The 26,015-nt window shown below is 38.9% G+C and overlaps 1 protein-coding gene across 3 annotated transcripts; it reads left to right on the top strand.

The window, feature by feature from the left end:
- The first annotated feature begins 433 nt into the window (after nucleotides 1-433).
- On the top strand, nucleotides 434-21,343 carry STX16 (syntaxin 16). 3 transcript variants are annotated; one of them, XM_077831865.1, is made up of 8 exons: nucleotides 434-628; nucleotides 9,531-9,638; nucleotides 10,448-10,588; nucleotides 11,398-11,560; nucleotides 13,206-13,297; nucleotides 15,022-15,165; nucleotides 15,911-15,991; nucleotides 18,251-21,343. In XM_077831865.1, the coding sequence occupies exons 1-8, from the start codon at nucleotides 548-550 to the stop codon at nucleotides 18,353-18,355; spliced, it is 915 nt and encodes a 304-aa protein (XP_077687991.1). In that variant the 5' UTR covers nucleotides 434-547; the 3' UTR covers nucleotides 18,356-21,343. The 3 variants fall into 3 exon arrangements, with proteins under 3 accessions (XP_077687991.1, XP_077687990.1, XP_077687992.1); XM_077831864.1 differs by having other exon boundaries at nucleotides 434-682; XM_077831866.1 differs by lacking the exon at nucleotides 434-628 and adding an exon at nucleotides 5,000-5,121.
- The last annotated feature ends 4,672 nt before the right edge of the window (nucleotides 21,344-26,015 follow it).

Here is a 26,015-nt window from a genome sequence, read left to right as displayed (position 1 = left end):
GGCTAGGGATGCACAACGCGGAAGTGAGCCGGGCCGCAGTCAGATCCGGGGAGGAAGGATGGATGAAGCTGGGGGCTGCCGCTGGGAGTCGGGGCTCGTCCCCGCTCCTTGGTCCCTGTGAACGGCGGGAAGGAGCCGCCGGGGACTCGCGCTGTATCCGCCCCGGGGTGTCTGGGCTGAGCTAGGGCGGGAGCCCCAGGCCTAGGAGAGCCAGCCCCCCCCCGGGGGGGGGGGCGCCTTGGGACAGCGGGGGAGGCTCCGGGGCTCCCTGGGAGGGGGTGAGGGATGCTCAGGGCACAAGCCTGACCTGGGAGTCCTCAGGTAGAGAAGCCACTGGGGGGCTCGGGGTGTCCCGTGCAGGCCGAAGGGGAGTTCAGGAATCCGGGGACCCCTGGGAGGGCGGGGGGGGGGGGGCTGAAGGCTCGGGGCTGGGGCCCCTGGGAGTGCAAGGAGGGCTCTTGAAGGCTCGGGGCTGGGACCCCTGGGGGTGCCGAGGGGTCCCGTGACAGCTCTGCGGGGAGTCCAGGGGGGCCCTAGAAGTAGAGCCATGGCCACCCGGCGTTTAACAGACGCGTTCTTGTTGTTGCGGAACAACGCGATCCAAAACCGGCAGCTGCTGGCCGAGCAAGTGAGTAGTTACAGCTCCTCCAGCCCTCTGAATTCACGTAGCATGGCTGCTGCGGTGAGTCTCCTCCCTTCATCCTACTGTATCCCACACTTGCTGCTCTAATGCCATCTGCTTAGGACTGTCAGACAGCAAGTGTTCTTGTCTCTTCCGTCCTCTCTTCACCCCATCTCCTCTCCCCCAGTACACTCCTTTGCCTCACCTTCCCCCCTAAACTCTCCCTGCTCCCCTTTCTTCTCCTCACCCTATATTTTCCCTCCTCCCATCTCCTTTCCTCTTACTACCTCTTTCCCCCTTTCTCCCCATCTCCCACCTTCCGTTTGTCCCACACTTCTGACACCACCTCTCCCTCCCACTGTCCTCTCCCCATCTAAAATGAATAGAATAGATCTGTCCTCTTATACTGATCTTGTCTATTTGCTCCATAAATAATAAATTTTATTATTTAAATATCTTCACATTATTATTAGACATTAAGTTGTTGTCGCTCCTTTTTCTCCCAACCCCAACTCCCTTCCCAGGTGAAAGGAACAAAGCTATCTTTTCATTCTGATCTCTTTTTCTCACTTTGTTGTGGGCACTGTTAAAACCTATAATGCAGTTTACCACCATTGTTTTAACCTTTTCTTACTTTGAGACAAGTTGCTGGTATCTCTTTTTTTTTTTCCCTTTTCCAAAGTAAAATGAATGACTGTGCTCTCTTCAATGTGTATCTGATATTTTAATTAAGGAAAAAAGAGGCATATGTATCATGGTGTCATAAATTTGTTAAAATGAAATGCATGAATGCCTTTTGAAATTGATGTAACATGGCATCCTAGAACTGACAGATCTTTTTGTTGTTGTTGTAGAAGTTGTTCAATCAATAGGTGCATTCCAAATTTACCATGATTCAATCTCCAAATTCTGAAAATACTATTACATAATTACACTTAGTGAAAGTGTAAGAAAAAGGAAGTAAGATGGCTTATAATTGTCCACACAGCCAGTGCTTGTTTGCCTCTGTTTTACCCTACCCCAAAAAATTACCATTCCCTTTAGGGATTTTGTCATCCAGAAGCAAACTAAAAGCTGAATTTTATTAGGACTTTGAATTTCCAAAGTAACTAGCTCTGTTATCTTAGCGAGTGCAAACATCTATTTTCCAGTTGTACACAGAGTGATGAAAAAAGCAAGGAAACAATTTAAGCAAAAGCAATAATCAAATAACATTTTTCTAGTTTTAAAACCATTTGCGGCCACTCAGCTTTTTATATCTTCAAGTCGGTCTGAATCCAGGTGCACTTTTAGTTCATAGTTTGATTCTTCCTTGTTTTAAAGAACATGTACATATGCATACGGGGTCCAATACTGACTCACACAGGCAAAGCCCCTGTTGAATCCTTTAGGAAGGATCGCAAAATTGGACTCATTGTATGAAGTCTGTGTTATAGCTACCATTCCTGCAAGAAGATGTAATTAGAGCGGGCCACCATGCAGGCACAGATGTGCTCATTAGCACATCTGCAGGTGAGATCAGGGCCATAAGTGATTTGACATGTTTAGTTATGTATTGGTCATTCAATTTTTCTTTCCCTAGTAGGAATAAGCTTTGCTATTTTTCCATTCTGAAATTTAATCACTTGTTTTAATAAAGCCACATTCCACTGCTATATATACAGCTAAGTATGCAAAAAATCCAGCACACAAAACTCTGTACATTTTTTCAGCTAAACATTATTTCAGCTACTTGAAAATACTTCATAGTATAATAGCAAATGTAGAAGCTAATTGGACTCTGCAGGCACAGGAGTCCACCCTTGTTCATCAGTTTGCCAGATTGGGGCTTGGAGTGTATTCTTTCCATTGGTAATTTATACATACAGCAAGTTATTTTATTTATATTTTATATAGATATATTGCTGTAGTTCCAGTTTGGATGTTTTAAATATGAAAGGAGAAGCCCTTCCATTTTTCCCCTTAATATCTTACTGTTTGTTTTCTCTTTCTTCTTTAACGGTTTTTATAGCTTTTGTTGTTTGTATTCTATTGCAAAGTGGTTATAATACATAGTGCAGATACCACCAAGCATAATCCTCAAGTGCAAGAGGACAAACTCTATACCTGTGGCTGTTTGTAAATTTTGGTCTGGTCAGACTATGACGGAAAACTTCAGATTCCAGTGTTGCTTTGAAATCACTTACAAAATAATTATCGAAAGAGAGAGAGAAGATTTTGTAAATGCACATAAACAGTGCCAATTTGAATTGAGTTTTAAAAATTGGATTTCAGTAAGTAACGAAGCACCCCATTTGACCGCCCAGCCAAGTAGTTTTCTGGTTGGTAACTGAAACTACATTAGTATAGAATTGTCTCTGTCTATTTCCACTTAAGGTCAATCTTCTCATTTATTTAGAAAAGCCTCCAGTAAACATATGGGTCCTCCTTTCTTTCTTTGTTGCTTTTCATTAGTGCATTTTCTGTAAAGAGAAACGGTACTTAATGTTATAAATTCCATTTCAACCTGGGAGCTACCATTGACTAATCTTTGTTCATGGTTAGCTTTTTTCCACCTATCTTTGTACAAGCTACTTCTGAAATTACATTTATAGAACAGTAAAGGTCACACCTAGTAATATATTTTAAATGTACTTTATTCTGGCGCTCTATTTGGCTTTTCTAAAATTGTATTTGTGCAGATTGTAATTAGAGGTTGTTAAATCACCAGGATTTTTTTAGACATTCTAAAATTTTAATATTTACCTAGAAATGTTACTGATCATGAAAACAGGCATAGAAGCAACTGACCAATCAAATTCAGTATCCATTGAAAGGGTAATGGGTTAGTAATACTTAGCACTTGTTTACAGCTTTACATTTTCAAAGCCTTTACGAGCATTGATGGAATAAAAAGCTGTTTTGTCAAGTGCTCACGTAAACGCAATCAGCATTGGCAGAGATTGAAAAGCTTCATGTCTCTTTGGCCATGTCTACACTACCCGCCAGATCGGCGGGTAGTGATCGATCTGTCAGGGATCGATTTATCACGTCTAGTGTAGATCAATCCCCCCAACCCCCACCCCCAGTGTAGACCAGGCCTTTGTTGCCCTGTGTGAAATGAATTAATAGTTGGACCTAGTTCCTAGTGGACAGGTGTCTGTTCCATAATTGCTACTTAGTTAAATCCAGGTTAGTCTCAGCAAGAAAGCCAAAAACTGTATAGACTGAGCTATCTGTCATATATTTGTCTGGGGTACCTATAACTACACCTATCAGTATAACATCTATGCAAATTGCCTTTTCCTCCCCTGACATAGTGCCTCCAGAGCAGGGATGAAGCCCGCTGGCAGGTTGACAGAGCCTGATTGTCACTACCTTGCCTTATCTTGTTTTTGGATAAACAGGTTCCAGGGTTGTTGGTCTACCACCCTTCATGAGTACTAGACATTGCTGTAAAAAGTTCACTGTTTTTATCCTGCATTAGAATAGTTCAGCCTTCTGATGCTGACAGTCATTGAATCAATGCAACTGAAATTTTAAATACTCGGGCAAAGTTTAAGTCCTTAGCATTCTTAAATTACTTTTTATTTCTAAAGCTGAGTATGTAAATATAAGAAGTATTTAAGTGTAACATGAGACACCTTTTTACCTCTAAGCATTTTGTCCTTGCTTTAAAAGTAATATTTGCTTTATTAATTTTTCAATGATCCTCCTGGTCCCCTTTTCATACACTATACAAAGATAACGCAGTGGTTTCACTGGTAAAGTTGCAAATATATTGTAGTTGCTAGTCTTTTATATGGTTTTCAACTATAAGGACAATAACATTATTTGATAACTAGAGTATACTAAACTAAATCTTTCATCTTTTGGTGTTTTGGTGTGGCTTTTTTCTTTGCTCTTCCCTATGTCCTCTTAAGGTGCCTGGGATGCTTATCAATAAATGTGTGTCTTGAGTCAATTTTTCAAGCTTTGCCTAATAAAAATATCAAACCAAAATGCATACAGGTCCTCCAATCTCTTTCTTGAATTGAATGTGTCAAAATTTATCCTGGATTTTGAATAGCATGAGCACATGATCCTTGCTACATTCAATTCATATTAAACATGTTTTACATAGCAATTCTTCTATCTGATAGTTGGTATTTGAAATCATATATTGTATTTAAATCAATTTATTGACTTTCTTGATTTTTTTTAAACAAAAATTGTGTTCCTGTTTACCAGAAAACTACTGAAATAACTTTTAAAGAAAAATGTGCTTTTATGCACCAGACTAAATGCTTACGTAGATACATTGAGAATGCTGTATTTTATTAGTCGTTATTGTTTTAAGAGCCTCTTTGGTTTTTTCTTGGTAAACTGTCAATTTTAAAAAAATAAAGTTTCAGTATTTTCTCAACTGACTGTACCCTATTTCTGTCCTGTGTGTGTCTCTCTCTCTCTCTTTTACCTTTTGCTGTCCCTAAATGGATGGGGCTGATGGAATCAACCAATCATATCAGGAGCTGGATGAGGTATTGTTTTTTTATATTTTGTTCCACCATGGTGCATCCAATATAGATGATGATTAGTTAGAACACTCATTTCTTTTTACTGTTAATTTTTTAGATTTAACAGTGTGAGATCACTGATGGTTTTTTCACAATACAAGGATGAGGCAGTGTTTTCTTTAGCGTGAAGGAGAGCTTTCATGAGACATTTTGATGTTCAGGGTAGTCACATTACAGTATTACTATATACTTACATAAAACTGTCCAGATTTGCTGTTACACTGTTACACACTCCATATAAAAACTTTATACAGTGAAACCATTAAATGTTGTTCCTGCTTTTGTAAACTATAGCAGGCATAGGGCTTATTACTGTGAGTAGTCCCTTAGGTTTCAATGGACTAAGCAGTGTGCCGAGTAATGTTTGCAGCAATAGGGTCTTTGGGAGTATCCTTATTATCAACAGATCTTCAGAGCTTAAACTTTTAAATTAGAAAAGCATTATACACTAGAAACAATTAATTTGCACAGTTTTTGATTGTCTGCACAGCTACAAAATATACATGTTGCCATCTGCTCACACAAAGTAGTATTGGTGGGATTTCTCTAATGTGACATCTCCGGTTTACCTGACATTTTGAAAAATCTTGCCTTTGCAATCACGTATAATCCATTTGTATAGGCACAGCAACCTACTTCAAAATGCAACCCACACAAAATGAACTGAAGAAAATGTACTTCAGTTAGCTTTTTCTTAATGTAAAGTAAATTATCAGATACCATTTGTGCTTCTTTATTTAATTATAAAATAAATCCATTCTGTTATTTGTTCAATGTCCTATAAAGAAGCGGAGTGTTTCTGTTTGTAGCTGGAGCAGAGCGTTGCAGCAGTACTTCAGTGGGAATGAGAGGAGGCTGAGTGAATTAAGTTAGAAAGCATGGCCTAATAGCTAGATCACAGGACTGGGAGTCAAGAGACCTAGGTCTCATTTCGAGCTCTTCTATAAATTTTCTGTGAACAAGTCATTTAACCTCTCAGTGCCCCTGTTTACCCATCAGTTATATTAGGCTACTACTTCAAGGGATTTGTGAGTTAAAGTTTTCCTTCTAAGGTACTCAGAATGAAAGTGCTATAGAAGTATTAAGTGGTTTATGCTATTTATTGTACTATCAGCCTTACCTCAGAGTTTTCTTGTTTATACAGAGCTGTAATGAGCCTTACTGCTGTAACTACGTCCTGTGATCATTTCCCTTTTTAATTACAAGTTATTTCAATTGCATATAAAAAATACTGAGGTTATAGTAGCTAACTTAGCAAAAAGAACGGATCCAGGTAAACTACCGTATATACTCGATCATAAGCCGGTTCGTTTAGAAGCTGACAGCCCCCCCCCCAAGATGGATAAGGAAAAATGGTAAAAATTGTATGACTCTTTCATAAGCTGACCCTAAATTTCAGGGGTTGGCAAACTTCGGCTCCTGGCCCATCAGGGTAAGCCTCTGGCAGGTCGGGACGTTTTGTTTACCTGGAGTGTTGGAGGCACGGAGCCCTTCAGCTCCCAGTGGCCGCGGTTTGCCATTCCCAGGCAATGGGAGCTGCGGGAAGTGGTGCCACTTCCCACAGCTCCCATTGCCTGGGAACGGCAAACCACGGCCACAGAGAACTGAGGGGCTCCGTGCCTGCAGACACTCCAGGTAAACAAAATGACAATGTATTAGATATTCAATTCAGTGATTTTCATAGAGTTTTAAATCATCAAATTTTGGTGTAGACCCGTTTATAAGCCAACCCCCGCTCTTTGATGCACCACTTTTTTACCAAAAATATTCGGCTTATGAACGAGTATATACAGTACCTTGTTCTATGTGTCTAAATCAGTTTAAGATTCTTCTGTTGTTACTAGCTTTTGGGCAGTAAAAAGGAGTGTCAGGAAGGGCACTAAGAGATTGCTAGGGTAAGGAAATAAATGTTCCATCTTCCTTCCACCCACTCCACACCTTAAGGACACAATTCTGCTTCAGGATAAACAAGTGTATTTCATCATTAATGATGTCAAATCCTATAACAGCATATAATGCATCAGCATATCTGACATCAAAACTGGGCCTTTAGTCTTTGCCAGACTGAGCAAAGATGTTATGCTCTTTTTAGCTTCTTTGTTGTATATTAAGGCTTTATTAGATGCCTCTTGAGGGTAAAGTGAAACTTTTTTGACCTACACCTAACAGTAAGATTTGGAAATAAGGCTCCTGCACACTTACTGTAAGCATTTGCAACTCTGCAGATAATCTTTATTATTAATTCTCTCTCTCTTTCCCTTAAAACCTTTCAACTTTTCAAATCTGGTTGCAGTCATGGTATGTTTTAATGAAATCCACACTCTGTTTTCAAGTATACTATCTCATTCTCCTCAGTGTACTACACCCTCATTTTAAAATGTTTACAACACTAATATAAATAAATTAATATACTTCAGCTCCCAATAACATTGAACTCTATATCATGACACCTATTAAAACATCTTCTTCTATCATTCAAATTATTTGACTCCTATGAATTGTGATGTATACAGGTTGTTTTTCCTCTTTGTATTTGTGCTGTTCTAGAGAACATGCTCTGATGTTAGTGGGCCACTTTTTCAAGGCTTACTTTCACTATGAGAGTTAATGTAATTACCGGTACATACAAAATGGTTTTGAGGTTGTTTTCTTCTAACAGCACTTCTGTTGGCAGCTTCGTCTATGTGGTTATTTATTTCCTTGCCAGGGTTGCTACTATTATTACTTATTTTATAATTACTCCCAGAGGCCTTAATTAGGATCAAGACCCGGTTGTGCTAGGCACTGTACAAATACAAGTATACATACAATCTAAGCCCCTGATGTTGCAGTGAGCTCCATGCAGGCAGACCTTGTTGCTGTCAGTGGGGCCCTGCACAGATCTCTGCAGGATTGGAGCCTAAGTAGACAAGATGCAACAAGTGAGTGCAACATGCAGAAGGGAGTAGAGAAGGGAGGATAGGGATAACATGCATTTATGTTGGCTTATTATTGCACAGGTATAGATCATTTATACTAGTTTTGTTATTGTAAACATGCCTCCTAAAAACATAGCCCTTCAGGTTTTATTAAAATTCTCCTACCCCAAATAAGGTGACTCTGGGCACACTGCCTGGTTGTATACTATTTTATTTATTTTTGCTTTCTCCCCTGCCTCTTCCAGACTGCTTCTCTACCTACCATTATTAGTATTTTTTAATATAAACTATCCCCCCAATACCCTGAGATGAGGGGGTCCCCTCCCCATCTGAGGCTGGGGGGCCATCAAAGCTTCAAAGGTTCCTCCCCTCAGAAGATTTGTGTTCAAGTATGGAGTAGATGTCTTGATGTCACTGGTTTCCAAGGCTCAGAAGGTGGCAATAAGAGTCATCTGGGCTCCCGGAGTGGGTAGCCTGCCCACAGGTGTTGCTTCTCCTCCCTTGAGAACACATAGTGGGGGAACATACTTGGGTTCTTAGGCTGTGGAAGTAAGAGTGGGTTTCTTCCCTCCCTCTGCCACCTCCAGCACTGCTCTGAACCAGGGGGAAGTCACATCTGGGCTCTGCCCTACTCTCCACCTCCTGGGAATCTGTAGGGCTTCTTGGAAAAGTATTTCTATACCCTGTGCCCTCCGTTTGCTGCCCCAACTTGCTGGTGGTCATGATTTGGATCCTCCAATTTTTCTTCATATCAATTCTAGAAGACCCTACACGTGATCATTTATTAAATATATTGATCTAGGTACTTATCTAGCCTGTGTCCACCTAGTATCTGAGATTCCGAATGAATCAGATACAGTATTTATCTGAAAGAACTCCCTGGAGACTGAGAATATGGAAAACTTTCTTTTCTTAGCTTCACAGGGAGCTAATAAACCTATCTTTCGTTATTTGGAAATTTCATACTATTGTTTGAGACTACAAAACAATATATATTTTTTTAAGAAATTAATTTCATTTCAAAGATCTAAAGTGTGAAACTTTTGTCTGGCCCTGATCTGCAGAGAAATGTGGCTAATACAAGGATCCAGTGGCAACAAGCTCTCACACAGAGTGAGGCCACTTCCCTTACTCCAGCTCAGGGGCTTCCTGAGTCCCAACTTTGAAGCAGAAAGGAAACTGTGGCTGCCTGCTAGTTGCAGAGTGGATTCTATCTCCCGAGTCCTGGTAGGACACAAGGACATTGCTAATTAATGTGTGAGAAACAAGCCAGGATATGAGGAGCATCCATCACAAATGAGTAAACTGTACATGGAGTGCATTAACTACTCTGTTTAGCTGGCTTTTTTTAAGGGAGGTTGCAGTTACAGTGATTACAAATACCTGAATTGGATGAATATAATCTGAATAGACATAGTTTTCTGTCTTTAAATTTGTTGCTTTTCCCTTTTGTAGCTTGCTGATGATCGCATGGCACTAGTATCAGGCATCAGTTTAGATCCTGAAGCAGCAGTTTGTGTAACAAAGCGGCTACCCCCCAAATGGGTTGATGGAGTGGGAGAAGTAAGTTACTTACATGTTATTGTTGGGTGTAGTTTCTTGTTCAAGGATTTTAATGGGAAAATAGCTGTGACAACACTAATGCAATAAGGTTTATTGTAATAGTAATTTACAAAGGAGTTAATTGAAGTGAGGTCTTTTTGTAAATTCTAATGCAAGAAATACGGTGTAAAAAGTGAGGCTGAACCTACTAGTACAGATTTCAAAAAGGCCTCTGAAAATGTGCTCACAAAATTTACAGTCACGTCCTTTTCTGTATACAAAAACCATCATATGTGCACAGAAATGGGTATTCAGCCTTTACAAGCACAATACGCTGCTTGCAGACATCTGGCTTATGACTTTACAGTTGTATTGGTAGAAGCCAATTTGAAATTATGCCCTTTAATTTATACCATTATGCTTGGTTTGTATTACAACACCATGTGATATGGGTGAAGATGCAATCTGGATTTTTCATGTTCCCTTCTAAATTTACATTTTTGATTTTACTATTCGTTTTTAATATAATTTGAGTGATTCTTTGACTGTATTATGGTCCAGTCCAGTGGAGTTATATCTTTGAAAGCACCATAGTCCCATCCAGTGTGTACTGGTAGAGGGTTTATGCTAAGTTAAAATGTCAAAAGAGCAACAAGGTCACAAACCACACACTCAGAGGCCAACTCTGTACATTTTGGCTTAAAATATTTGGCCTGTTTTTCTATAGTACATGCTTCTGTTAATTATGTCTTTACATAAATTAAGTCTATCAGATATTTGTCGGAACCTTTTCCTCTGTGGCATTACTGTCCTTTCTCCATTTCTTTTAGATTCAGGATGATATCAGCAGGATTAAACAGAAGATGAAAGAATTAGCCAGTCTTCATGACAAATATTTAAACAGACCTACTTTGGATGATAGCAGCGAAGAAGAACATGCAATAGAAATTACTACCCAAGAGATCACACAGGTGCAGATAAAATATTTTCAGAGAAGATGTTAATTCAGTTCCGAAGCCGCAGTTTTACTTAGCTCTATCCTGGTGTGGCACTGACTTGTTTGAAATAAAGTTCACATTTGATAATCAGTGCACTCTTGTGGTTAGAACAAGTGATTGAGTCAGAACGATGGGGTTCTGTGCCTAGTTCTTCCAATATGTCACTGAGATCCTGGGGCAGGGGGGTGGCCTGTGATATACCGGAGGTCAGACTGGATGATCAGGTGGTCTCTTCTGGCCCTATACTCTATGACTGACTCTATGATGACAAGTCACTTACTTGCTCTATGCCTCAGTTTACCCATCTGTAATATAGATGTTAACCCCCTTGCCATAGGATTGTGAGGCTCAAGTAATTCATGTTTGTAAAGGAGTTATAAAATAGTATTACTAAATATGCAACCTCCATTCTGAACAGAAGTAATAACTTTCGAATGGAGTAAATATTGTTCTTGGGCAGAACAACCTGCATGCTGTCTTGAATGCCTTTTTATTCACAAAGTTAATATCATAATTTGCTTAATCACAAATCATTTAATCAGTTACAAAATCTAGTTTACAGAAAACTTTCATTTACATTTAGCTGCAATGTTGTTTGGATTTTAGTCTTCATCTGAGTGCTGTGTTTTTATATCTAGTTAAATGACAGCCTGGACATCAGTGTACTTTTCTTTTCTTTAAAAATCCTTATGTTAAAGTATTACAGTCATTCATTCAACATTTGAGCCATGTGATAATTAAAATGTCTTATTATTCTTGACTAATGGGAATTATTTTTTCAGCTATTTCACAGATGCCAGAGAGCAGTCCAGGCCTTGCAGAGCAGGTCACGTAATTGTACAGAACAAGAAGAACGTGTTCTCAGAAACATAGTGTCTTCCTTAGCACAGTCCCTTCAGGACCTATCCACCAACTTTAGGCATGCACAGTCTGACTATCTCAAACGTAAGCATCTGCAAAGACATACAGTACTAAGTGCCTTCTGTCTGCAAAGTATTGAACAAATACTCACCTTCGCCCTATTCCATTTGTGCTGTGAAGGTGGTATCCCCATTTTCTGGGTTGGGGAAACAGAAGCACAGAGAGGTTCAGTGACTTGTCCAAGATTCTAATTCTAAGATTCTTGTCCAATTCTAGTAGTAGAATTCAGGAGTTCCTGGCTCTAAGTCCTGTGCTCAAAACCACTTAACTGTGCCTCTTTTGTTCTTATTTATATAATAAGTTAATATGCTTAGCTTGGTCTTGATACAAGTACATATATGAGGTGTAAATATATGAGTGAAGTCTTATGTACAGACTAACTTAGTCTGCTATCAAAGTTTCGACTACCTAATTCTTTCTCAAGTTATGTTTTGTGAAACACTTTTGTGGTGTGCGAATTGCCTGCAAGTCATCTGCAGAACTTCTGTTACATTGGTGAAGCAGTTGTTAGTCTTCAATCAGTGATGCCTGCTGCTAGTTGAATCCAAATTCAGGACCTTTAGGACTTCCAAAGGTGTGTTTTGTCAAACTAAAGTCAAAAAGTAAAAGGATGCTACAAGACTGCTTCATCTCTCTCTTTGGTTTAAATTCAGTTGTGTTTCTTTGGCGTAAATAAAATTGATTACATTTGTGGCTGACACCAAAATTAAAGAGAGTATCAAAAAAACAAGAATTAAAAACCAAACTGCAAAGTGACCTACAGAGATTAGAGCAGTGGGAGCTGTAGGCAACAAGTGGAGATTGATTGCTAATAAATTTTAATGTCCAACAGCCATAGAGGAGAGAAAACACAGATGCAAAATGCTATGTGCAATATATCATATATACAATGTGCAGTATCCAAAATTCTGTAACTAGGCAAATGCACCAACTTATTTTTATCTTCTCCACTTAATATTGGCCTAATATCTCTTCATCCTGTAGCCCAGCACTATAGTTGCCACAGGTAAAGTTTGGGATCAAGACTAGGAGGAGACATGCACCTGAGAGGATTTCTTTGTTAGAAAATAACTTGTGGGGTGACATACAGAAAACTGCTGCCCTGTGAGAGACATAGTGCATGGATCTACCTAAGTACTTTTGGGCCCACATCACTTTAGTATCTTGTATTTACGCATCACCTCTAGTTTTGCTCAATCCTAATAATGTGTTTCTCTGCAAAAAGAAATAAAATAATTTTTTAAAGATGGGGCAACAACAAAAAAAGCTCCTTTTAAATTACTTTAAATTAGATATGCTGAATGTTAGAGCATGCTAAATTACTTGACGTTCATGGAACATAATGATTAAGAGTTGCTGATCTAGCCAAAATCTTGTGTAGTCAAAGTTGGTCATGCTTTGTAAATAGCAATCGATATATGCTGATTAAAATTCAGTGCATGTCACTTAGGAAAATCTGGCTAATGGCGTGATATCACTCTGCATAAATAACTTGACCTCTTCTGCACATCTCTCGTGTCCTCCTGAAGCTTCTGGAAAAATATTATTTCACCTGAAGTACATTAACATTCAGAATGTTGCATTTCAAAATGGTAATAGTGGATCTGAGTGACTTTCTGTTTTGTGTATCTAAATATTATACTCAACCACAGCTTTTCTCTTTTTACAGGCATGAAAAATCGAGAAGAAAGAGCCAAGCATTTCTTTGATACGTCAGTCCCGCTCATGGATGATGGAGAGGACAGTACTCTTTATGATCGGGTAAGTTAATAGGTTTTAAGTGAAGTTTATTGGAGAGTGAGGTTTGTTGTTTTTTACTGTGGTCTTAAATATGAGAATCATGAGAATGAATCAAAAATCAGATTGTGTCTGATGTATGCATCAAACCATATGGGAGTTCCATCTAGCCAGTTGTGTTAGTGTTTTCCTAATAAACACTGTTGTAATTGGGGGGTGGGGGGTGGTTAAAGTCTTTAATTTAAAAAAAGGATTTTTCCTGCTTTGATATATCATCGCTAAGATGTGTTTAGTAATACGTACCATGCCATGCATTTTTGGTGAAAAGGAAGAACACAGATTGTCATCCATAATGTTAGGAAGTTGGGATTAGCTTTGATTTTTGAAGTGTGGGAGACATGAGTTCAGGAGTCAAACTCTCATTCTCCTGCTAGGGACTAGGAGCTCTGCAGAGGCAGCATTGTCACCCCTCACTCCATCTTCCCAGGGCACATGCAGGGGTTCTGAAGAGAACTGTCATCAGTTGTCAGGATAGTAGCTTCAATTGGATGGTGGCAATGTGCAATCATTAGGAGTGAATGCCTATGGCTCTATTTCATGTTGACAAAGAAGTTGAAGTTTTCTGCACAGACCTTATGGAGCATAGATACGAAGAATGGGTCCAATTTAATGCTTCACCTCTACCTCACCTACTTGGTATATGACACAATACACATCTCCAGCATTACCACGCATGCCAGATGCGTCCCTTATAAGTGCCCACATCAGTGTTTCAGGGAACTGCGTATCACTGCTATGTCAGTGTTTCTCAGTATGCCTCTGTTTGTACTGCAAAACACAATTCCCTCCAATGCTAAAGGATTAAGCAGCAAACTCGTGGAAAAGGTGACGGACTGTATTTCAACTAGCATAATAAAAGTAACAAGGAATCCGGTGGCACCTTAAAGACTAACAGGTATATTTGAGCATAAGCTTTCGTGGGTAAAAACCTCACTTCTTGATCTGAAGAAGTGAGGTTTTTATCCACGAAAGCTTATGCTCAAATAAACCTGTTAGTCTTTAAGGTGCCACCAGACTCCTTGTTGTTTTTGTGGATGCAGACTAACACGGCTACCCCCTGGTACTTGACACCATGCAAGATGATAAAAGTAGTGTTCCACTTGACCTCTAAACAAGAAAGCCTGAAAATGAGCACAGTGCTTTGTAGTGAATGGCCTTAGGAGATAAAAATAGTAATGTCTGTGTAATACAAAAGGATTCTGCAAACACAATCCTTGCAGTAATATACACACTTTAGCAGCAGTTGACCTTATGAGATGTTCTGTATACTGAGCATTAAGTAGATAGGCCATACCTACTACCGTTGACGTGTATGTTTTGCCACTTCCTTGGTTTTATACATGCAGACAAATTTGCTTTCAGACAGATTTTTATGCCCTGCTGACATTTAAACTGCTAGTCTATTTTGGGTGTGCAAGTTTCTTCTTTTTAAATTATGCGTAGCTGGATTTAAATCATCTCTACCAGAAATTCAGGTGACAATCCAAATAATTTTTGTGGCAGCCCTAAATCTGTTACATATTTAATGCATAGTTGCACGCTAAGATTTTGTTTCTTAACGATGTCTGTGGCTGCTATGGGAGTTCCAAAGAGGCCCTGGCATTAGGATGACAGTGCTTTATATTTATTACTATTTGCGTTCCATGTTATTACTGTTAGCTCATCATTTAAATCTTTTATTTCTACAGGGTTTTACAGATGACCAGTTAGTATTGGTGGAACAAAACACATTAATGGTGGAAGAGCGGGAAAGAGAAATCCGCCAGATTGTACAATCAATCTCTGATCTCAATGAAATATTTAGGGACCTTGGAGCAATGATAGTGGAACAGGTGTGTGGACCCATGGTATCAGCACTACAGACAGAGCTGATAGCACTGCCTGTTATTAAGGTTGCCTGACACTGCTCACTGTAAGACCCCCTTTTCAATTTCTTACAGCTTTGCTGGTTCCATGCTATTCCATGCTTGGTGTCTGCCTCAAGCTAGTTTGCATATCTCCTCCTCCCCGCGGCCCCCCCCCCCCCCCCCCCCATGGTTTCCAGGCTAGGGAAGAATGTTTGCCCATGTTAAAAGAAATTCTGGCAACCTTTTCTAGTGTGTGTCTGTATCAGAAGCACCCTCCCGGTTGCTATGTAGATATACCCAAAGGGTTTGGATGCCCATTGTTTCTGTTCATTTCCATGGTGCAAGGAATTCAGGGGTGAAGAAAACCAACCAAGAGTACAACATTATTTCCCAGGACCATGAAAATGTGTTAAAGTTGCAAGAAACTCTTGGTCATTACAAGTAACTGGATCTGTATTTATACTTTAAAAACTGAAATGATCACTGTTAAAGCATGCACAATTTGAGGTGTGTAACAGTCCCATTATTTAGGCAACCAAGCTAGGAACTCCTTTAAAGACAACATTTTATTTTCTTGACCAGTTCTTTCTTTTGAAGATGTGCTTAGCCTGCATAGTTCATCAGTTATCTTCTGTGAACCCTATTTATCACCCTCTTATTAACTGTAACTGATTTGTTCTGTAGTATTTATTTAGGTTCAGGTTCATTATAACTGTTGTTTGTTATTCAGGGTACAGTTCTGGACAGAATTGACTACAATGTTGAGCAGTCGTGTGTAAAAACTGAAGAGGGATTGAAACAATTACATAAGGTAAACAGAGGTTGTTTAAGATGCTATATACTTTGTTACATGATACTCTTTAACATTTTTAAGAAGATCCATCAAACACCATGGCCAAATTAAAAACAAAAACAAAACTGGTGCCTCTTCTGTCACGTACAATTGCTCTGTGGCAATTTGTGGATGCAACAGCAATCTATGATCTAACTCTACCAGGAACTTTACTGGGTAATATTCGCAAGTGTGATTCCTGGCATTAGGCACGCAATCCATAGCTGAGCACCTAAATACAGGTGCCCTGACTTCCAATTGCTGAGCCACATATAGCATACACAGAAAATCAGGCTAGTTACTTTGGTCCCTCATTGTGTACTTAAATCCCTCATTTTAGGTGCTCAAGTTTGCAAATGTTGTCCCTTGAGGCCTGGGTTTAATATGCAGGCATTGCTTTTTGTGGAGTTAACAGTAGGTATTTTCTTTTTTTCTATGGCATCAGCTAGGATTTTAGTCCAACTTTATGCTTCTGCTCTGGACATCTTAGCTTTGAGGTAGTTGAAAAGCTTGGACTCCAGCAAAATGATACAAAAAGGCTTTTTTTCTCTTTTTTTTAAAAAATGTAGAATTTTGTTCTGTTAGTTCAATTGACTCCTTCCATGGCTGGCAACAACATGGAATGAGAGGTTTATATTCAACCTCAGAATCTCAGTGGCCCATTATATTTTGGAAACTTGCAAGTCTATATACTGCCAACTCAGTCTTCTCATATCATTGCAGATTTCTGATACGCTGTCAGCAGAAAAGTGCCATTGGAGAAGAGCATAAGATATTACTATCTAGTTTGTTTTTTCTGCTTGTGTATAAAGATGAATTGGTGACCACTGAAAACAGGGCAGTGATCCCCTGGCTTTAATTATTAAATTAATGACCAGCAGTTTACACAAAATGGGCTAGAAATAAATAAATGATCAGAACTGGAAATATAGTCGTTAGTGACCCTGCCACAGGTCCTTTGTGACATACTGTTTAGAGCTTGGATCCTTAGTGCAATATACATTTTATACTGACTGTTTTCTGTAGATGTGAGCTGTAGCTAAGCACTTGATAGACATCTAATCAGTCACAGAAAATATATATATATATGCAAGTCATCATGATACTGTAAAACAGAGAGTGCCTGCTATTTTCAATATGATTGGGATCTCTTTTTTTCTTTAAGGCATATGTTGTCAGTTTTCTTTTCTGCTTTAATGTGCACAGCTATTTCAAACTGTCAAGCTATTTCAAACTCTGTACACGAGCTGATTTGCATTAATTCACTTTGGAAACGTGATGCCATTAATATTATTATTGAAACAAAAAGAAAATTTTCATTTTGATTTGTTATATCAAAAAATACATTTGAAAGGAAATTAAGCTTTTTTTGAAATTTCATTTCCTTCAAAAACCACTTTTGATAACATAATACCAAAAAAAAGTTTGAAGAATTTTTGACCAGCTCTATTACTTAGAGACATTTGTACATACAACTACCTGATTTGTGTCCACAATTTAGGTAATTTCCGCACCTAAACAATCTAAAATTCTGATTTTAGTTATCATTTACACTTTCAGATGTGCCACCTCTATTTTATGTAAAGTAATATTTTACACAGCACCCTATGGGGTATACAGCTTTTCCAAGATCTAAAGATAAGCACAGCCCAACTTTGTTTAATTGACAAGAGATCAAATTCTGTGACATGAAGTTTCCCTCTTATCTGAATTAATCTAATGTGGATAAGTGGGGTTTCAGGACATACTTGTCTTCAGCACATCTATACCAAGTCAAAGAAGTCTGTACAATGATGACATGAGTTATTGAGTTATAAGGCTATGTCTACATTGCAATTAAACACCCTTGGTTGGCTCATGTCCGCTAAGTCAGGTTTGTGGGGCTCAGGCTGTGGGGCTGTGAACTTGTGTAGACATTTGGACTCGGGCTGCAGCCCGTGAGCAGGAAGGTTCCCAGAGCGCAAGCTCCAGCCCAAACCCAAACATCTACACCACGGTTATGCAACCCCACAGCCCAAGCCTGACTCAGCTGACACGGGCCAGACACAGGTGTTTAATTGCAGCATAGATGTACCCAAAATGGCCGCCTTGCAGTATAATGTGAAATGTCAAGTTATAACCGTAAAAACAGTGTACGTGTCTAGTAGGTGTCTAGATACTAAAGCTGGATCATGCCAGGGTCTGCTTTTGCACAGTGCTGAAATCAACATATTAACTACCTTTCTTTTGTTTCTATAGGCTGAACAATATCAGAAGAAGAATCGGAAGATGTTTGTCATTTTAATTTTATTTGTAATAGTAATTGTACTTATTGTTGTTCTTGTTGGTGTAAAGTCACACTAGGTAACAGCTCTATGATTTTCTTATTTTTGTGTGTATGTAATTATTTTTCCTAATCTGAATGGATGGACCTGCACTCCTGAAATTGCCTTTGAATGTATAAGCCCTAGTGGTACAAAGTCTGTGCAATGTTTCAGTAGAACTCTTTTCATAATACATGCTTCGGTGATACCAGAGGTGTTTGTAGAACTTGTACAGAAAATGCCAGGTCACTTGATAATGCTACCAAATTGGTCATCCAGTCCTTTATCCAACCATATTTGGAATACTGTGCAGTATTTTTAAAAAATTATGGAAAATAAGAGTAGAAGTTTACAAGAAAGTACAATAATTAGTATTTCACTGTGTGCAAAAAAGTGTGCTGTTCTTTGTAGTCTTATGTTGCAATTTTGCAAACTATAAAGGTTTTTATGGGACTATGATTTGGAGGTTAAATGCCTTAAAAGATGCACAAAATTCTAACTGTTTGATTTCACCTACTTTTCTCCAAACTTTAAAAAAATATATTTGGATTGACTATTAAAAAAGAAACTTCTTAAAACAGAGCATAATTAAAACCCTGTGATCTTAATTTAGATTTTGCACCGTTAGTAATTATCAAGATAGTACTTAAAAGTGTAAATAACAAGAGTTAATCACTGGTATAATTTAACACAGTTAATTTATAGTTAATTAAAATAGCTTCCTAAGCCTAAGTAATCATAGGGATAATTTTTCCTCATCAAAAAGATCATGTGTGATATTTATTATTGCAAATTTCTTGGTTATATATTAAGTACAGCCAGCTACATTAAAATAGTGTTAATGGTTTGAGCTAAACGTGCAATAGAAAGAAAATTCTCCATTTAGCCACCTGTATCCTTCATCTATTTCCCTCCATCAGGTGTCCCACAACAGTGGATGGTAGGCTGTCTTCACGTACAAGTAGTCCCAAACATTTACAGTGCATCTATCCATACACTCAACCTAAATAAGTATTTCAGTATGGGTTCAATATGTAGTGCAGTCATTGCCCCAGGCCAGACTTTGTAAGGGGACAAGTTTAAGGTGCAGTGTTGACCATGGTTAAAATGATGTACTGGTATGAGCATGCATCAGACCTTTGGTGCAGGATTTCTGGCTTGCTGTGATTCTGCAGCAGTACAATTTGCTGTAGGTTAGGGGAGAGAGAGAAGAGAAATCTTGAGCAGTGGGTATTAATGGTTTAATATGGTCCAAAGTGTTGCACAATTTTAGGGGCATTGCTTTAATATTTTTAACATGGCTTTTCTGTATTGAATATTTGGTTTCTGTAAGAGGCTATAGCTTGTACTAATGGCACTTTCTGTTCCGATTTGTGCTTGCAGTGATGTTGTGCCCAAAGCCACTGAAGCTCAGGTACACAATATAATGATTCTAAAATTGGACATGGGGGATTGGGATCCTCTGTCCATATCCGTGCACAGACTCTTGCCAGCTTTCTTCCTGTAATGGGCCATGTATGCCATCCACCAACCCCTACTTTCCCTAGTAATGATGGCATACATGGGTCTTCCTTGGCATACTAAGACATAATATTAAGATATGGCCCTTTAAAAAGTACTTCTAGCTATCAATTTTATCAATTTTCCTTTGTTTGACAAGCTCATCAGTCATTAAGGTGTTTAGGGTATCTGTTTACTTGCTGGGATACTTCAGTGTCAGTTCCAAATCTCTAGGTGTTATGTATGGCAAATTAAACCGGACCGATTTACTCTGATGGAAAGAGATCCACTAATGAAGTGGATATTCTCGCCTCCCCTCTCCTGCCAACCTCTTTCTCCTCTGCCTTCCCCCATGCCACTGAAGAATTGGTGTTAGTAGCTGCAAGGCAGAGGAGACACATGGATGTCCTTCATAATGAATAATGGGTGTTTTCTCTATTAAAAATGGAGAAGATATTGCAGGCTAAAGAGAGAAATCCCTAGCATGTGCTTAAGTTGCTGCCTTTTGCAAGATGAGTGTGCCAGGGAACTTCCTTGGAAGTGGATTAATTTTCACTTTTTATTAATAGTCTCCCTTGGTTGGGGGAAGCATTTGTCCTTTTTGAATCATGCAGATGATAGGAGACTAATGGGGAGGAGGTTCATTAAAGTCTTGTGACTGACTTTATGAGGGCAGAACCCTACCTAATACACAGTATCTTATGAAATGGGATAGAATTCTGAGCAAATAGTTTGCCTGCATGCAGCACCATGACCCACAGGGTTACACACTACAGGATAACTGCGGACTAATGGGGTTCTTGCTGATTAAAGTGAGAGCTCATACTTGGAAAATGCTTATTTGATATGGGGAATAGGGCAAAATAAATTTACTGGGGGCTGGATGGTTCTTTGGATCGGTGATGGAATATGTGGAGCCATTCACCTGTAGGTTACTGGTTGAAATCCGTTCCAAGTTGGTAACAACCTTTAGTTACCTCCACCTGATGGATAATTCGTCGCCTATGTGGAATAAGATGATAGTTTCAGGCCCATTTCACAAACTGGCACTAATTGGCACACTTTGCAAATCTTAACTATCTTAACAATGAGACTGGACTATCCTCTGGCCTTGAAATGTGGGACAGTGTGGGAATCCATGCACTGCTTCTACTCCCACTATTTGTTTTTTGGGTAAAGATGAGTTTGGTCTTCAGAAACTGCCAATCTAGACTTTTCACCAGCAGTAAATTCACACACACAATTTGTAAAAGGTAGAATAAAATTCTTTATTTTTGTAGCTGGTGTGCAGCTACTCAGTGTTGGCATAGATCTTTTTGATGATTGTGACTACAACTACTGTCTCCTAAGTGGGATACTGCTATCTGACTCATTTGGTGCGAAGCAGTAAACACTGCTTTAATTTAATTTACTGTATTTGCAACTTTCACTCTAAGATGTTATTTATTTCTGCCTTGACCAGTGCTTTTGTTGTTTTATTCTAGCTGATTAATTTAGACATAATAAAACAACAACATTTCCAAATTAATTGGTTAATTGTTATTCATTTTTCTTACATATTTATACTAAAATAAAACAGTTAAGCACTTACTTTGCTTCTTAAACAAAAATAATTTTGTGTTTGTAGTCTGTCAAATTTAATGGAAGCAGTAATGACATAGAAGATCCTGGAAAATTAGTGCTCTTTTTAACTAATGTTAAATCTCATGTAGCATAAACACTTTACTATACGTAGCCAAAATTAGGAAAGGAACAGCATTCATCTATAAGTATTGCTGAAATGGAAGTAATGGCCTAACCGTGCTAAAATGATAGAAAATATTTAACAAATGTGAACATTTTAAATAGAGGTGCACATTTTATACACAGTGCAAATGACATGTTTAAGCTCAGATACACTGTCAAGCATAATTCATGATGAGCTAGAAATTGTTGAAGCTGATGCATAGTGACACTGTGTTTATGTGAGAGAGTGGATCTTTGATAGGATTTTATTTCCTATATCATTCCAAATGTCTGAATTTCATTATAATCCATCCTAGATACTTATTCAGGGCCAAAGCATAGTCGTTTATGCAAGGCTGGAATAATCTGTCTTTAATCTCCTGGAGGTTAAAACCGGATGGCATTACCCTTCTAACCTAGGCTGTGGAGCAGCTGTACAGCCTCAGCAGCCCGTGAGCTGTATCAGAAGTTGTTACACCTACACAGAGGATTTGGGCCACTGGATCAGCATAATCTCATCAACCTGTTGGCCATGCCTCTAACCTCCCTTGCATGCTGTGGAGAAAGCCAATGCCATGTATTCTATGGCAGGTGGGGTGTCCACCTCTTCCTGGTCTCCAGACACCTCCCTATCTGTAGTGGAGCCCCAGGCTATGTTCAGAATCTGCTGTGGGCACAAAGGGCAGAGTGGGAGAACGTGTTAGGATTCAGTCCTTGATGTGGAAAGCTATTTAGATGAGAAGGCAGACACCTGCAAGAGCCAGCAGAATAAATATTGCAAGAATGTGTTCTCCAAGAATGCAAGGCTCTCCTTACCTGTCCTGAATACATCCCTGGCCTACAGGTCTCCTTGGCCAGCCTATTGACTTGAATTAAAATTCTCCACTTAAACACAAACAAGCTTACAAAAATGACCAAATCTACATTTAAATGTAAATCAAACTTACTAGAATCAAACTTCATTAAATGTTTGAAAACTATAAAGTCTTGTAAGCTACTGTCAATAGAATATTAGGTGCCACTTTGACTCCTCTCTAAAAACTGAAAATGTGTACTGGTTCTCCTTAAAACACACAACGTAAGCATTAACACCACTTCTAGGCCTCAGGGCCTAATTGGCAGTGGAATGATGACTAATGGTTTAGTGTTCACTGGGGCTTTTTAATGTAGGATATAACAAACTGAAATGTTTGATACTTGCTATATGCACTCTGTTATGAAACTTAATCTGTTTTGCTTAACTTTTACAAATCTTCTGGCTTTCAGTACAGCCATGCACCGTACATAAGGAAACAAGAGGTGACAAACAGTTAGCATTTTGATTTTGCTAAAGAAAACATAGTAAAATAATTTTATCTACCAAAAAACCCTCTCGTGTCCTGTGTAATCTGCAAAGAGGTATTAATGCAAACCGGTCCTTAGAGTATATCTTTGTTAGTGCATGAGGCATCAGAATGAAAAGTTACACTCTATTTGTCAAAATAGAGCTTTATGAGTTGGTTGAGGAAAGCTTCTGGGATTTTGTGTATATTGTAATTTATCCACTTGTAATTAGAAGAAATTACATTGTTTTGTGGGGAGAGGAAGAAAAAGCAAATGATTTGACAACATAATTTGGGTTTAACAGCCTAGTTTTTGAGCTAGACTAAATGTAAAATATGTACATTCCAAAGGGGTTTGCAAACTTGAGATCTCTTCTGTTTATCCCTAATGGTTTCATTGTAAGAAAACTTTGGTAAAAGATTGGGACAAGTAGCAGTGCTTGCTTAAAGCATTGTCAGGGCTTTTTCTGCTCAGCACCCCTTTTTCCAAACAGATGGATAAACATAGGGACATAACTTTTCTTACTTTGCATAGTAATTTTCCTGAACTCCAAGAGTGTTTTCCACATTCATCAAAATATTTTCTTGATTTAGATCCCCAAATAGTGCCTGTACACAGATAAAATAGATCAAAACTTGAATTTATAAAATAAACACTTAAAATAAGGAACCCAGTACACTGTTCATAGAATCATAGAATATCAGGGTTGGAAGGGACCTCAGTAGGTTATCTAGTCCAACCTCCCCCGCACCCGGGTGCTGAATTGTATGTAATCATTTAAGTCTTTAAAAAAGGAGTACTTGTGGCACCTTAGAGACTGACAAATTTATTTGAGCATAAGCTTTCGTGAGCTACAGCTCACTTCATCGGATGCTAGTGATGAAGTGAGCTGTAGCTCACGAAAGCTCATGCTCAAATAAATTGGTTAGTCTCTAAGGTGCCACAAGTACTCCTTTTCTTTTTGCGAATACAGACTAACACGGCTGTTACTCTGAATTCTGAAACCTGTCATTTAAGTCTTTAGTAGTTGCTTGATTCCATAAACACCGTTGAACGGGCACAACGTTAAAAATTGCAGTGGCCATGGATTTTAGTTGTCCGTGCTAGGGCTCTCACCGTTATTAACACCAGTGCAAATGCTATTAGAAACCAATGGCGGGGGGGCTGGGGAGAAATTTTAGGAAATTTTCACGGCATAGACAAGGCTTCAGAAAGAGATTAGACTTGCAGCCAGTCCAGTGCCTTGATTAAGACCCTGATCTTGCACCATTAAACTCAAGGCGAGCTTTACCATTGATTTCAATGAAGGTAGGATCAAGCCTTAAGTATCAGTGCTTTTCACTCATTCCAAATCTTACCTACTGAGCATGTTAACATCCTGGGCTTTGGATTAGATGGCCTAATGTTCTTTTCCAATCGTAGATTGTTTTAATGTCTAAATCCAAAATACTCCTGTTTATTCCTATTTCTCCTATCTCCCACCATAATTTGTCCATGTGTATTGGAATAGAATTGAATCCCTAGTGGAGTATGTTCTCTGGCTCAGTAATATCGCTAAAGATGAAACCTATGTAGTAGGTCATCCTGTCCGTTCCTGAGCAATGCAGGATTGTTCTCTACAATATACTTTCTGTATCCAGGCTAGTTTTAAAGGATTCAGGCAGTGAGGCATTCACCACTTCCTTTTGGGAGGCTGTCCCACAGCCTAATAAGATCTGACCATAAGGAAGTTTTTCCTGGTATTCAGCCTAAATTTTTCCTTTTTAAATGTCTTCTCTTTACTTGCACTTACATTCCGCTTTGATATGTAGACCCTCCACCCATTTGTGTCTATCTCCAGCTGACCAAATATGCAGAGATGAAAATATACCCCAATATGTTTGGTTTAAACATAGTTTACTACTAAAAGTGGAGCATGGAGAACATTGTTTTCTGTTAGTGAATCCACATGCTGTAACTTAGAGCACAGTTTGGCCATTTCTTCTGGTTTTTGGCATGTTCCTTTATAAACATAATTTAGGTTTGATACTTAGTTATGGTTTTGTGAATGCAAAGAAGAAAATTCAGCTTTCCATTTATATTTAATAATTAGTCACCTCTGAAATTAACACTTTTAGTCTGTTTACAATTTCCCTCAGTTAGAAGGTATCAAAAAACCCATCAAGAATGTGTAACTTGAGTGCTTCCTTTTATAAAGACAGGTTTCAGAGTAACAGCCGTGTTAGTCTGTATTCGCAAAAAGAAAAGGAGTACTTGTGGCACCTTAGAGACTAACCAATTTATTTGAGCATGAGCTTTCGTGAGCTGTAGCTCAAATAAATTGGTTAGTCTCTAAGGTGCCACAAGTACTCCTTTTCCTTTTATAAAGGGTGCATATTTTTCATTGTAGGTGGATGGAAGCTGGAATCAGTGCTAATAACTTCCATTCATTTCCCCAAAATATGAATTTATCTGTGGAGTGTAACACAAGGGATCTCATGTTCTGAACAACTATGTACAGTATATTTTCTTCCATTTCACCCTGTGAACTGTTTGTAATGTATAAGTAAACCATTTTAAAAAAATCTTAGTATATTTATTGAAAGTTACATTAAATGCAAAAACATGTTAGATCATCTCACTCAGGATTTCTCAGCCTGGGGCCACAACTAGGACCACTCTGCCCTTAAGATAGTGTTGGAAGGGTGTCCCAGCTCAATAGGAGGGAGATCCCCTCCCACTATAGAAAAGCTGAAGCCCCCTAGATGTATGTCATCCTCTGCTAGGCCATGTTGCTTTATCAAGCCTGTATTTAAATATCCCAAGCAATGAAGTTTTCCCACTTCCTTTAGGAAACTAGTCCACAACCTGTTTTTACTCTGAAATGTTTGAATGTGTATTTACCCCAAATGTTCTTTTATATTAGCTTCTATCTTGTTACCCTTCTTCCTCTCTAAATGATTCCTCTCTTCCTTGAAGGTACACCACAGATATGTTTCTCTTCTTCCTCCATCACTCTGTCTTCACTTACTAGACTGGCCTAGGTCCTGCTAGCAAAGCCCCACAGTTCCTGGGGCAGCGTCCTATCCACTCACAGACCCCCGCAAGCTACCCTCTGGGCTGGGGGTTCTTGGCACCACCAGCTGCCCTTAGCCCAAGTGTGCTGACTGATC

Source organism: Eretmochelys imbricata, chromosome 13 (genome assembly GCF_965152235.1).
Source record: "Eretmochelys imbricata isolate rEreImb1 chromosome 13, rEreImb1.hap1, whole genome shotgun sequence".
Classification (NCBI taxonomy): Eukaryota; Metazoa; Chordata; order Testudines; family Cheloniidae; genus Eretmochelys; species Eretmochelys imbricata.
The sequence above is the reverse complement of the archived record's forward strand: the minus strand, read 5'-3'. Positions and strand labels throughout refer to the sequence as shown.